At 48.6% G+C, this 15362-nt stretch overlaps 1 protein-coding gene across 1 annotated transcript in view; it reads right to left on the bottom strand.

Annotated features, from left to right (window-relative positions):
* Positions 1 to 12763, bottom strand: part of hpgd (15-hydroxyprostaglandin dehydrogenase) — a 75615-nt gene extending 62852 nt beyond the window's left edge. Inside the window, exons 1-3 of the mRNA XM_078215108.1 lie at positions 12474 to 12763; positions 11787 to 11910; positions 1813 to 1919 (exon numbers count right to left, since the gene is read on the bottom strand). Of these exons, the coding sequence (XP_078071234.1) occupies positions 1813 to 1919; positions 11787 to 11910; positions 12474 to 12566 (324 nt within the window). The 5' untranslated portion in view covers positions 12567 to 12763. The remainder of the gene's footprint in view (positions 1 to 1812; positions 1920 to 11786; positions 11911 to 12473) is intronic.
* Positions 12764 to 15362: the final 2599 nt, after the last annotated feature.

The following is a 15362-nucleotide window of genomic DNA, read 5'->3' as shown; positions in this document are numbered from 1 at the left end:
GGGGGAGCTTTCCTGTGGGGGAGCACTTCAGCGGTCACGGGCATTCAGCCTCTGATCTTCGGGTAAGTGTTCTCCAAGGCGGCCTTCACGACACATGACAGCGCAGAGTCGCTGAGCAGAAACTGATAGCCAAGGTCCGCACACATGAGGACGGCCTAAACCGGGATGTTGGATTTATGTCACATTATCAGTAACCCCCACAGCTTGCCTCCTGGACTTGCTGGCTGTCCTGTCTGGAGACAACATACATCTCTTTAACCTGTGCTTAATGCTCCCTCCACTCACATTATCTGTATCTTTAAGATCTGGTTGGCTGTAGGGATTCGCATTCTAATCAGTATTCTGTAACTTGATTTTGTGTCTCTGTGCCCTGTTTGAGAGCAGATTTCCACTCCATCTGACGAAGGAGCAGCGCTCCGAAAGCTAATGGTATTTGCTACCAAATAAACGTGTTGGACTTTAACCTGGTGTTGTTAAAACTCTTACTGTGTTCACCCCAGTCCAACGCCGGCATCTCCACATCATGTAGGTACACTCACAGTGCTGTTAGAGAGAGTTCCAAGATTTTGACCCAGTGACAGTGAAGGAAAGACGATATATTTCCAAGTCAGGATGGTGAGTGACTTGGAGCAGAACCTCCAGGTGGTGGTGCTCCTTTATATCAGCTGCCCTTATCCTTCTAGATGGTAGTTGGTTTGGTAGGTGCTGCCTAAGGAATCTTGGTGAGTCCCCGCTATGCATCTTGTAGATGGTACACACGGCTGCCACTGTTCATTTGTAGTGAAGGGAATGAATGTTTGTGGAAGGGGTGATGACCAAGCAGGCCGTTCTGAACTGGATGGTGTCACAAGCTTCTTGAGTGTTGTTGGAGCTACACCCATCCAGGCAAGTGGAGAATATTCCATCTCACTTCTGATTTGTGCCTTGTGGATGGTGGACAGGCTTTGGGGAGTCAGGAGGCGAATTACTCACCACAAGATTCCTAGCTGCTGACCTGTTCTTGTAGCCACAGCATTTACAAAGCTAATCCAGTTCAGTTTCTGGTCAATGGTAACCCCCAGGACGTTGATAGTGGGGGATTCAGAGATGGAAATGCCATTTAATACTAAATATGACACTTGTGTGGTGTGATTGTTACTTGTAACTTGTCAGCTAAGCCTGGACATTATAGTCTGAATTATCAATCACACAGCTTGGAGAGTAGCCAACAGTAACTTAATGAGCTTGTTCCCAAAAAAACATTGAAATTCAGCACCATCTTGAATTATCAGGACTCAAACTTATTCTTGATCATAAATAATATGTGAATAATAATCCATTTAAACTCATGCAATAGAATCATAGAATCCCTACAGTGCAGAAGGAGGCCATTCGGCCCATCAAGTCTGCACCGACCACAATCCCACCCAGGCCCTATTCCCGTAACCCCACATATTTACCCTGCTACTCTCCTGACACTAGAGTCAATGTAGCACGGGCAATCAACCTAACCCGCACATCTTTGGAATGTGGGAGGAAACATGAGCACCAGAAGGAAACCCTCACAGACACGGGGAGAATGTGCAGACTCCACACAGACAGTGAGCTGAGGCCAGAATCAAGCCTGGATCCCTGGCGCTGTGAGGCAGCAGTGCTAACCACTGTGCCGCCGTGCCACCCTTCATCCATGATGCACTCCCAAGCAACACGAGACTGGATCAAAAATACAATCACTTCAATTTTTAAGCCATTATGAGCAACTCCGAAAATAAAGAAGGGCCTCTGCTTCATCAACCAGGGCGAACGATAACCGTGAGGTAACCCTTTTCTTACCAAATTAATGTTGATTGTCTTCTCCCAGTTGTTCTCATTGTTGATGCCAGCATTGTTACACACTATATCCAAACTTCCAAAGAGATCCACTGTCTTCTTAAAAGCACCTAAACACAAGACAGAATCGTAGAATAGTACAACACAAGAGTATGTGCCAGCTCTTTCAACATGCAATCCAATACAACCCACTCTCCTGCCCTCTTCCATTATCGCTGCACTATATTTATCCTATTAGCATTTGAAAGTTACGATTAACTTGTCTCCACCACATGATCAAGCAGTGCATTCCAAATCCCACACAATTTGTTTTATTTGTTCATGGGATGTGGGCATTGCTGGCTGGGCCAACATTTATTGCCAATCCCTAAGGGCAGTTAAGAGCCAGCCAGACCGGGTAAGGGTGGCAGATTTTCTTCCCTAGAGCACATTAGTGAACCAGATGGGTTTTTATGACAATCGACAATGGTTTTGTGGTCGTCAGTAGACTTTTAATTCCAGATTTTTATTCAATTCAAGTTTCACTCTCTACCGAGGTGGGATTCGAACCCGGGTCCCCACAGCATTACCTTGGGTCTCTGGATGACTAGCCCAGTGACAATACCATTATGCCACTGCCTCCCCATGAAGTAGAATCTGAGAAACAGATCTTCCTCATATTGAGTGAAAAACCAGGAGAGTCCCATGTCGGTTTTTGTTTTGGGAAGGTTCGCCACACGGCAGGCCTCACCCCCAGGATCAAGCATCCAGACGTTTCCAGCGAATCACAGACTGGCTTCTCTCCATTCCTTGGCCTGCACTGGCACCACTGGAGAGGTGGTGGTAGCTGCCGGTACTGCACTCTCCCGAGGCCTCAATTTGAGGAAGGACCCAGGCACAAGTGCGTGACGGTGATAGTGAGGGGGATGGGGTTTATCAGGTGGGGGGGAGGGGGGGGGGATGTGGGAGCAGTAAGAGCAGTGAGGGGAGGCGATCAGCGGACCCACCCTCTTCCTGTGCTGAGTCCCTCGAAAGGCACTTTGAGCCTGGGTTTGCATTTAGGACTCCCTGCACGGTGAGTACCCCTCGCCTGTTAATATCAGTGGCAGCAGAATGATGCCTTAAGGGGCCTTCAGTTGCCCACTTCAGGGCTCCAATTGGCAGTGAGGCAGGACGGCCATCCCCAAGACATTCCTGTCACAGCGTGGCACTGGAGGGAAGTCCCACCACCCTGCGACCTGATTAAATGCCTGCACATCCCCCCCCCCCACCACCCCCCACCCCCACCCCACCCACTCTATCAAACTCCCCATGAGGGAGGACATTAATTCACACCCAGAATCTCTGGCTTAAATCTGTGCCCCTCTGCCAACCCAAAGAGTATCTCTTTATGTACTCCATCCAAACCCTTCACTGCTTCATACACCTCCCTGCTGGAAGAACCTTGCTGGAGAAGATAACTTTGATGATGTTCACCTTTTTGCAAATGGCTGGTTAATGCAAACAACACTGTTCATTATTTGAACATATTACTGGAAAATTCGCCCATTCTCCTCATGTGCTAGTTCCATTTAGAGAATGGTTTAAAGCCTATTAAATCTCTGGCCTTTTCTTTTGCCTTGGTCTGAATTTTGGCCCGAATTATGTTCTTGCGACTTTTTTCTACATTAAAGGCATTTTATAAATACCTGTTGATATTTATTCTATTGCCATATATTCTCCCCTGTCACAAGAACATAAGAACTAGGAGCAGGAGTGGGCCATCTGCCCCTTGAGCCTGCTCCGCCATTCAATAAGATCATGACTGATCTTTTTGTGGATGTAACTCCACTTACCCGCCTGCTCACCATAACCCTTAATTCCTTTACTGTTCAAAAATGTATCGATCTTTGCTTTATGAACATTCAATGAGGTACCCTTAACTGCTTCACTGGTCAGGGAATTCCACAGATTCACAACCCTTTGGGTGAAGAAGTTCCTCCTCAACTCAGTCCTAAATCTGCTTCCCCTTATATTGAGACCATGCCCCCTAGTTCTCGTTTCACCTGCCAGTGGAAACAACTTCCCTGCTTCTATCTTATCTATTCCCCTTCATAATTTTATATGTTTCTATAAGATCTCCCCTCATTCTTCTGAATTCCAAGGAGTATAGTCCCAGTCTACTCAGTCTCTCTTCATAAACCAATGCTCCCAACTCTGGAATCAACCTCGTGAATCTCCTCTGCACCCCTTCTAGTGCCAGTACATCCTTTCCCAAGTAAGGAGACCAGAAGTGTACACAGTACTCCAGGTGTGGTCTCACCAGCACCTTATGCAGCTGCAACATAACCTCCCTGTTTTTAAACTTCATCCCTCTAGCAATGAAAGACAAAATTCCATTCACCTTCTTAATTAACTGCTGCATCTGCAAACCAACATTTTGTGATTCATGCACAAGGACACCCAGGTCCTTTGGATAGTCAGAAGCTTTTTCCCAGGGTGGAGTCAATTACTAGGGAGCATAGGTTTAAGTTGCGAGGGGCAAGGTTTAATGGAGACATATGAGGTAAGTTTTTTACACCAAGGGTGGTGGGTGCCTGGAACTTGCTGCCGGGGGAGGTAGTGGAAGCAGATACGATAGTGAGTTTTAAGGGGCATCTGGACAAATACATGAATAAGGTGGGAATAGAGGGATATGGTCCCCGGAAGGGTAGGGGGTTTTAGCTCAGCTGGGCAGCATGGTCGATGTAGGCTTGGAGGGTCCGTAGGGGCTGTTCCTGTGCTGTAATTTTCTTTGTTCTTTGTTCTGCACAGCAGCATGCTGCAATTTTTTACCATTTAAATAATAGTCCATTTTGCTGTTATTCCTACCAAAATGGATGACCTCACATTTAGCAACATTGCACTCCTTGCCTGCTCACTTAAACTATCTTTATCCCTTTGCAGACTTTCAGCATTCTCTGCACACTTTGCTCTGCCACTCATCTTAGTGTCATCTGCGAATTTTGACACACTACACTTGGTCCCTAACTCTAAATCATCTATGTAAATTGTAAACAATTGCGGTCCCAACACTGATCCCCGAGGCACACCACTAGTCACTGATCGCCAATCAAAAAACACCCATTTATCCCCACTCTTTGCTTTCTATCCATGCTGATACATTACCTGTAACACCATACACCTTTATTTTATGCAGCAGCCTTTTGTGTGGCACCTTGTCGAATGCCTTCAGGGAATCCAGCTACACCACATCCTCCAATTCCCCATTGTCCACTATGCTCGCAATGTACTCAAAGCATTCCAATAAATTAGTTAAACATGACCTGCCTTTCATGAACGCATGCTGCGTCTTCCCAATGGGACAATTTATATCCAGATGTCTCGCTATTTCTTCCTTGATGATAGATTCAAGCATTTTCCCTACTACAGAAGTTAAGCTAACCGGCCTATAGTTACCCGCCTTTTGTCGACCTCCTTTTTCAAACAGTGGCGTTTTATTTGCTGTTTTCCAATCTGCAGGAACCACCCGGGTCCAACGAATTTTGGTAAACTACCACTAGTGCATTTGCTATTTCCTCTGCCAACTCTTTTAGTACCCTGGGATGCATTCCATCAGGGCCAGGAGACTTGTCTACCTTTAGCCCCATTAACTTTCCCAGCACTACTACTTTAGTGATAATGATCGTTTCTAGGTCCTCACCTGCCTTAGCCTCCTTGACATCAATTTTTGGCATGTTATTTGTGTCTTCCCCTATGAACACTGACAAAATACCTGTTCAATGCCTCGACAATTTCCTAATTTTCCATTATTAATCCCTCTTCTCATCCTCTAAAGGACCAATGTTTACTTTAGCCACTCTTTTTCATTTTTTATATTTGTAGAAACTTTTGCTATCTGTTTATATAATCTGAGCTAGTTTATCCTCATAATCTATCTTACTTTTCTTTATAGCTTTTTTTGTGGCTTTCTGCTGACCTTTAAAGATTTCCCAATCCTCTAGTTTCCCACTAATCTTTGCCACTTTGTATGCCTTTTCTTTCAATTTGATACCCTCCTTTATTTCCTTAGATGTCCATGGCTGATTATCTCTCTTTCTACAGTCCTTCCTTATCACTGGTATATACTTTTGCTGAGCATTGTGAAAAGTCACTTTGAAAGTCCTCCACTGTTCCTCAATTGTCCCACCATAAAGTTTTTTCTCCCAGTCTACCTTAGCCAACTCCTCATTCATCCCATTATAGTCTCCTTTGTTTCAGCACAAGACACTGGTATTGGATTTTATCTTCTCATCCTCCATCTGTATTTTAAATTCAACCACACTGTGATTGCTCCTTCCGATAGGATCCCTAACTGTGAGATCATTAATTATTCCTGTCTCATTACACAGGACCTGATCTGGGATAGCTTGCTCCCTCATATAATGTATCCGCGATAGCTTCCTCGAACAGTCTGCATCATAGAACCTATGATACATAGTGGCACATAGGTTCCACTACATAGAACATATGTAGTGGAACCTATGTTCCACTATGTATCATAGGTTCTATGATACATACTGTTCGAGGAAGCTATCACGGATACATTCTATGAACTCAAGTCAGCATGGATTTAGTAAGGGGAGGTCGTGCCTGACAAACCTGTTAGAGTTCTTTGAAGAGATAACAAATAGGTTAGACCAAGGAGAGCCAATGGATGTTATCTATCTTGACTTCCAAAAGGCCTTTGACAAGGTGCCTCACGGGAGACTGCTGAGTAAAATAAGGGCCCATGGTATTCGAGGCAAGGTACTAACATGGATTGACGATTGGCTGTCAGACAGAAGGCAGAGAGTTGGGATAAAAGGTTCTTTCTCAGAATGGCAACCGGTGACAAGTGGTGTCCCGCAGGGTTCAGTGTTGGGGCCACAGCTGTTCTCTTTATATATTAACGATCTAGATGACGGGACTGGGAGCATTCTGGCCAAGTTTGCCGATGATACAAAGATAGGTGGAGGGGCAGGTAGTATTGAGGAGGTGGGGAGGCTGCAGAAAGATTTAGACAGTTTAGGAGAGTGGTCCAAGAAGTGGCTGATGAAATTCAACGTGGGCAAGTGCGAGGTCGTACACTTTGGAAAAAAGAATAGAGGCATGGACTATTTTCTAAACGGTGACAAAATTCATAATGCTAAAGTGCAAAGGGACTTGGGAGTCCTAGTCCAGGATTCTCTAAAGGTAAACTTGCAGGTTGAGTCCGTAATTAAGAAAGCAAATGTAATGTTGTCATTTATCTCAAGAGGCTTGGAATACAAAAGCAGGGATGTACTTCTGAGGCTTTATAAAGCACTGGTTAGGCCCCATTTGGAGTACTGTGAGCAATTTTGGGCCCCACACCTCAGGAAGGACATACTGGCACTGGAGCGGGTCCAGCGGAGATTCACACGGATGATCCCAGGAATGGTAGGCCTGACATACGATGAACGTCTGAGGATCGTGGGATTATATTCATTGGAGTTTAGGAGGTTGAGGGGAGATCTGATAGAAACTTACAAGATAATGAACGGCTTAGATAGGATGGACGTAGGGAAGTTGTTTCCATTAACAGGGGAGACTAGGACGCGGGGGCACAGCCTTAGAATAAAAGGGAGTCACTTTAGAACAGAGATGAGGAGAAATTTCTTCAGCCAGAGAGTGGTGGGTCTGTGGAATTCATTGCCACAGAGGGCTGTGGAGGCCGAGACGTTGAGCGTCTTCAAGACAGAAATTGATAAATTCTTGATTTCTCGAGGAATTAAGGGCTATGGGGAGAGAGCGGGTAAATGGAGTTGAAATCAACCATGATTGAATGGTGGAGTGGACTCGATGGGCCGAATGGCCTTACTTCCGCTCCTATGTCTTATGGTCTTATGGTCTAACTCCTCCTCCTGCCTTACTGACTAATCGACATCTAAATTAAAATCCCCCATGATAATTGCCGTACCATTTTTACATGCATCAGTTGTTTCTTTGTTTATTGCCCACCCCATCGTGATGTTATTATTTGGTGGCCTATAGACTACACTTATCAGTGACTTTTTCTCCTTACTATTTCTAATTTCCACCCGAATGGATTCAATCTTTTTCTCCATAGAACCTATATCATCTCTCACTACCGCTCTGATGTCATCTTTAAATATCAGGGCTACACCACCCCCTTTACCTTCCTGTCCGTCCTTCTGAATAATCTGATACTCCTGAATATTTAACTCCCAGTCGTGGCCATCCTGCAACCATGTTTCTGTAATGGCCACTCATTCACGATGATTTGTGCCGTCAACTCATCTACCTTGTTTCAAATGCTATCAGCATTTTGGCCAAGTGCCTTTATGCCAGTTTCTATACCTCCTTTTTGAATCCTAACACCTCCATTAATAACATCTCCTAAGTTCTCCGACCTTTTAATATTTTTCACAATTTTCCATAAAGTTGAACCCTTGTCTCTACATGCTAACCCGCTGCTTTGCTTCCCATTATCCATTATACTTCCCAAAGTTTTACCCTTTCCTTTCCCCCCACCCCATTTGCTAGTCCACCTTTAATATTTCAGATCTTCATCTAATTCCCTGGAGGATGCTATTATTGACCTGGCTTCAATAGTCCCTCACATCACCATTCACATGACTAGTTACGCATCACCAACCTATTATAAGAGACCTTCTGAGACTTTCTGAAGCAATACAGTACTCTCCTGAAACAACTGTGGTTATCCTTTGACCTTAACACATGAGGTATTAAAGATAAAAAGACTTGGGCCTGAATTTTTAGGATGGAAGCTTGACACCGCCATTCGGAGAGTCAACAGGGAACACAGCCCTGCCAGCCCCGGCTGCCCTGCTGCAAATTTATGCTTTAATGGACATTGATTAGCATTAGGCTGGACCTCCGCCCCTCTCTCGGGAAGAAGTCCCACCTTGGTGAGCTGCCACCCAAGCTGATGGTTGTCAACGCTTCATTTGCTACAGCAACAGCGCTGCAGTGGCGAGACATGCAAGAGGAGGCCTGAACCAAGCCCAGGATTTGAAGGAAAAGGCAAGCGTCTGAGGTCCTGGGGCATGGAGAAGACCTAGGATATTGTATGAGAGAAGGATGATTGTGGTGCTGAGGGAGGCAAGGATAGGGAGCCCACCAGCCCAGTTAAAAGGGACTCTGATGGAGGAGCCCCTCACCCCCCAACATAACCACAGTCCTGCCTCAGATTTAACTTGGATTATTCCCAGTCTTCCCCAGGCTGTGGCTTGGAAATGGCCCATTGGTGCTCATCAATTGGATGCATTTAAGGGTCTCAGTTGGGGCAAAAGTGAACTTCCTGTTCGAGGCCCGGGGGGCGGGGAGGGGGGGGGGTGCGGTGGTGCGTGGGGACCCAAAGGGAATCCTGTCCCTGTAATTTCACGCTTCCCCCACCATTAAAACACCCACTGTGCGGGAACAAAGAACAAAGAACAGTACAGCACAGGAAACAGGCCCTTCGGCCCTCCAAGCCTGTGCCGCTCCTTGGTCCAACTAGACCAATCGTTTGTATCCCTCCATTCCCAGGCTGCTCATGTGACTATCCAGGTAAGTCTTAAACGATGTCAGCGTGCCTGCCTCCACCACCCTACTTGGCAGCGCATTCCAGGCCCCCACCACCCTCTGTGTAAAAAACGTCCCTCTGATGTCTGAGTTATACTTCGCCCCTCTCAGCTTGAGCCCGTGACCCCTCGTGATCGTCACCTCCGACCTGGGAAAAAGCTTCCCACTGTTCACCCTATCTATACCCTTCATAATCTTGTATACCTCTATTAGATCTCCCCTCATTCTCCGTCTTTCCAAGGAGAACAACCCCAGTCTACCCAATCTCTCCTCATAGCTAAGACCCTCCATACCAGGCAACATCCTGGTAAACCTTCTCTGCACTCTCTCCAATGCCTCCACGTCCTTCTGGTAGTGCGGCGACCAGAACTGGACGCAGTACTCCAAATGTGGCCTAACCAGCGTTCTATACAGCTGCATCATCAGACTCCAGCTTTTATACTCGATACCCCGTCCTATAAAGGCAAGCATACCATATGCCTTCTTCACCACCTTCTCCACCTGTGTTGCCACCTTCAAGGATTTGTGGACTTGCACACCGAGGCCCCTCTGTGTTTCTATACTCCTGATGACTCTGCCATTTATTGTATAACTCCTCCCTACATTATTTCTTCCAAAATGCATCACTCCGAATTTATCCGGATTAAATTCCATCTGCCACCTCTCTGCCCAATTTTCCAGCCTATCTATATCCTGCTGTATTGCCCGACAATGCTCTTCGCTATCCGCAATTCCAGCCATCTTCGTGTCATCCGCAAACTTGCTGATTACACCAGTTACACCTTCTTCCAAATCATTTATATATATCACAAATAGCAGAGGTCCCAGTACAGAGCCCTGCGGAACACCACTGGTCACAGACCTCCAGCCGGAAAAAGACCCTTCGACCACTACCCTCTGTCTCCTATGGCCAAGCCAGTTCTCCACCCCTCTAGCCACTTCTCCTTGTATCCCATGAGCCTTAACCTTCTTAACCAACCTGCCATGAGAGACTTTGTCAAATGCCTTACTGAAATCCATATAGACGACATCCACGGCCCTTCCTTCATCAACCGTTTTTGTCACTTCCTCAAAAAACTCCACCAGTGGTGGGGCGGGGGGGGGGGGGGCGGGTTGCAGTTAGGGAGCAGCATAAATTACTGCCCTTGCATTTTTATCGTGGATTTCACAACCATCACACCTCTCGAGTTTCTTTCCAGCCACGGAAGTGTTTTTTTCAAAGGGTAATGTAGGAAACGCAGTGACTGATTCACACAAACTCTCTCACAAACAACAATGTGATAATAATCAGATAATGTGTTCTTGTGATGTTGTTAATTGAGGAATAAATATTGGCCAGGACACCACGGAGAGAGGAAGCATGCGGTGTCTGAGGGCACCATCGAGGCCTTCTGTGCACCACAGGGACGAGGGTTTATTATTGACCCCTTTAATCACATTTTAGTTTGATGTTTTAAATTTCCTTTCCATTTTCTTTTCTGATTCAGGTGGTTCCCTTCTTTTTGGGGGCTGCCCCTTTTAATTTGTCCCTCAGTTAATTTGATTTAGCTTATTCATTCAGTCAATAGGTTTGACACGATCACGGATAACTACCCTGATCTTCTTCGGAATAAGGTCAACTGGTCTTTCACATCTGAAAGTTTATTTATTAGTGTCACAACTCGGCTTACATTAACACTGCAATGAAGTCACTGTGAAAATCCCCTAGTCGCCACACTCTGGTGCCTGTTCGGGTGCACTGAGGGAGAATTTAGCACGGCCAATGCACCTAACCTGCACATCTTTCAGACTGTGGGAGGAAAACCGGAGCACCCGGAGGAAACCCACGCAGACACGGGGGGAACATGCAAACTCTGCACAGACAGTCACCCAAGCCGGGAATTGAACCCGGGTCTCTGGAGCTGTGAGGCAGCAGTGCTAACCACTGTGCCACCCGGGCAGATGCCCACAGTTTAACATCTCAATCAAATAACTGCAGCCTGTGGTGTAACGCACTGGAGCGTCAGCTTTGATTTCTGTGCTCAAGACCTGGAGTGGGACTTGAACCCAGAACATTGCGATTCATTGAATCCCTACAGTACAGAAGGAGGCCATTCGGCCCATCGAGTCTGTACCAACCACAATCCCACTCAGGCCCTATCCTTGTAACCCCACATATTTACCCTGCTAATCCCCCAGACATTAGGGGCAATTTTAAACGTGTTAAAAGAGGGAATCATTAGAAATGAAAATGTTTCACGGGCATGAGATTCCATTTAGTTGATACACAAATAGCTTGGACATGTGTGTGTGTACATTGGACACAGCGTACGTCAGACACACTTATCAATCAGTAACGTACACTCCATTATAAATCCAATACACTGCTGCAGATCATATTACACTCAGTACAGCTCTTTAAAGAGGACAAATCCATATCCTGATCCACTTACATTTTAACTCTTCCTCTGATCCCACATCACATGCGATGAATAAACTGCGAGCTGCATCAAACTCCTCATCCAATGCCTTCTTGCAGGCATCGCCAATACTTTTGTTCAAATCCACAAGCGCCACCTAGTCATAGCAGCGAGGCGAGGACAGGTAGAGGGGGGATGGGGCATGGGGCAAAAAGGAGGAGCAGAGAGTGGTGCAGGGGGGGCAGAGGGGATGGGGGCAGGGGGAGAGCAGAGAGGGGAGGGCAGAGAGGGAGGGCAGGCAGGAGGCAGAGGGGTGCAGGGGAGCAGAGAGGATGGAGGCAGAGGGGTGGGCAGAGAGGTGCAGGGGAGCAGAGAGGGGGGCAGGCAGGAGGCAGAGGGGTGCAGGGGAGCAGAGAGGATGGAGGCAGAGGGGTGGGTAGAGAGGTGCAGGGGAGCAGAGAGGGGTGGGCAGAGAGGAGGCAGAGGGCAAGTGTGGATGAGAGAGGGAAGCACAGGAAGGGGGGAAAGGAGGGGAGAGAGAGTAAAAATAATTATGTTTAACAAGATAAAACATTAGCCCCGGCATCTTCAGAATCAGATTCAGGTTGGGGTTGAGATTCAGGTTGGGATTCAGGTTGGGGTATAGGTTGGGGTATAGGTACAGGTTGGGATACAGGTACGGGTTAGGATACAGGTACGGGTTGGGGTTCAGACATGTACCTTTGCTCCGTGTCTCAGTAGAGCCTCAGTAAATGCTCTGCCGATCCCCTGAGCCGCTCCTGTCACCAGCCCCACTTTGCCAGTCAGATCCATCTCGCTGCCCCCGGGCGCTGCCAGCTCCTCCAGCCCGGCTCGGGAGCGGGGCGGAGAGGGAGAGGGAGAAGGAGAGCACTGCAGTGTCAGAGGCACAGGCAGGCAGTGTGCAAACTTCAACAACTTGTCTCACGCACACTGCTCGCTGCTTTCATCTTCCCTCAGTGTTTGCATCACGTGCTGAGCGATTCATCAGGGAGGTGAAGCAGCACAATACAGCGTGAACGTCACACTGCACCCACTGCAGACAGCACCCACAACACAGCACCCACTGCAGACAGCACCCACTGCACACCGCACCCACTGCACAAAGAACCCACTGTGCACAGCATCCACTGTACAACACCCACTGCACACAGCACCCACTGTACAGTACCCACTGCACACAGCACCCAATGCACAGCACCCACTGTACACAGCACCCACTGTACACAGCACCCACTGCACACAACACCCACTGTACACAGCACCCACTGTACACAGCACCCACTGCACACAGCACCTACTGTACAGCACCCACTGCACACAGCACCCACTGTACACAGCACCCACTGTACACAGCACTCAGGACACAACACCCACTGTACACAGCATCCACTGTACACAGCGCCCACTGTACACAGCACCCACTGTACACAGCACCCACTGCACACAGCACCCACTGCACACAGCACCCACTGCACACAGCACCCAATGCACAGCACCCACTGTACACAGCACCCACTGCACACAGCACCAAATGCACAGCACCCACTGCACACAGCACCCACTGCACACAGCACCCAATGCACAGCACCCACTGCACACAGCACCCACTGCACACAGCACCCACTGCACACAGCACCCACTGCACACAGCACCCAATGCACAGCACCCACTGTACACAGCACCCACTATACAGAGCACCCACTGCACAGCACCCACTGCACACAGCACCCACTGCACACAGCGTCCACTGCGCACAGCACCCACTGTACACAACACCCACTGTACACAGCACCCACTGCACACAGCACCCTCTGCACAAAGCACCCACTGCACACAGCACCCACTGCACACAGCACCCACTGCACACAGCACCCACTGCACACAGCACCCACTATACACAACACCCACTGTACACAACACCCACTGCACACAGCACCCACTGCACACAGCACTCACTGCACACAGCACCCACTGCACACAGCACCCACTATACACAACACCCACTGTACACAACACCCACTGCACACAGCACCCACTGTACACAACACTCAACGCACAGCACCCGCTGTACAAATCACTCACTGCACACAGCACCCACTGTACACAGCACCCACTGTACACAGCACCCACTGTACACAGCACCCACTGCACACAGCACCTACTGTACAGAACCCACTGCACACAGCACCCACTGTACACAGCACCCACTGTACACAGCACCCACTGTACACAACACCCACTGCACACAGCACCCACTGCACACAGCACTCACTGCACACAGCACCCACTGCACACAGCACCCACTATACACAACACCCACTGTACACAACACCCACTGCACACAGCACCCACTGTACACAGCACCCATTGTACACAGCACTCAACGCACAGCACCCACTGTACAAATCACTCACTGCACACAGCACCCACTGTACACAGCACCCACTGCACACAGCACCTACTGTACAGAACCCACTGCACACAGCACCCACTGTACACAGCACTCAGGACACAACACCCACTGCACACAGCACCCACTGTACACAGCGCCCACTGTACACAGCACCCACTGCACACAGCACCTACTGTACAGAACCCACTGCACACAGCACCCACTGTACACAGCACCCACTGTACACAGCACTCAGGACTCAACACCCACTGTACACAGCACCCACTGTACACAGCGCCCACTGTACACAGCACCCACTGCACACAGCACCCAATGCACAGCACCCACTGTACACACACCCACTGTACACAGCACCCACTGCACAACACCCACTGTACACAGCACCCACTGCACACAGCACCCACTGCACATAGCACCCACTATACACAACACCCACTGTACACAACACCCACTGCACACAGCACCCAATGCACAGCACCCACTGTACACAGCACCCACTGCACATAGCACCCAATGCACAGCACCCAATGCACAACACCCACTGTACACAGCACTCACTGTACACAGCACCCACTGCACAGCACCCACTGCACACAGGACCAACTGCACACAGCACCCACTATACACAACACCCACTGTACACAACACCCACTGCACACAGCACCCTCTGCACACAGCACCCACTGTACACAGCACCCACTGCACACAGCACCCACTGCACATAGCACCCACTATACACAACACCCACTGTACACAACACCCACTGCACACAGCACTCACTGCACACAGCACCCACTGTACACAGCGCCCACTGTACACAGCACCCAATGCACAGCACCCACTGCACACAGCACCCACTGCACACAGCACCCACTGCACAGCACCCACTGCACACAGCACCCACTGCACACAGCACCCAATGCACAGCACCCAATGCACAACACCCACTGTACACAGCACTCACTGTACACAGCACCCACTGCACAGCACCCACTGCACACAGCACCCACTGCACACAGCACCCACTATACACAACACCCACTGTACACACACCCACTGTACACAGCACCCACTGCACAACACCCACTGTACACAACACCCACTGCACACAGCACCCACTGCACACAGCACTCACTGCACACAGCACCCACTGCACACAGCACCCAATGCACAGC

Source organism: Mustelus asterias, chromosome 6, assembly GCF_964213995.1.
Source record: "Mustelus asterias chromosome 6, sMusAst1.hap1.1, whole genome shotgun sequence".
Classification (NCBI taxonomy): domain Eukaryota; kingdom Metazoa; phylum Chordata; class Chondrichthyes; order Carcharhiniformes; family Triakidae; genus Mustelus; species Mustelus asterias.
This window is presented reverse-complemented; position numbering and strand designations above follow the sequence as displayed.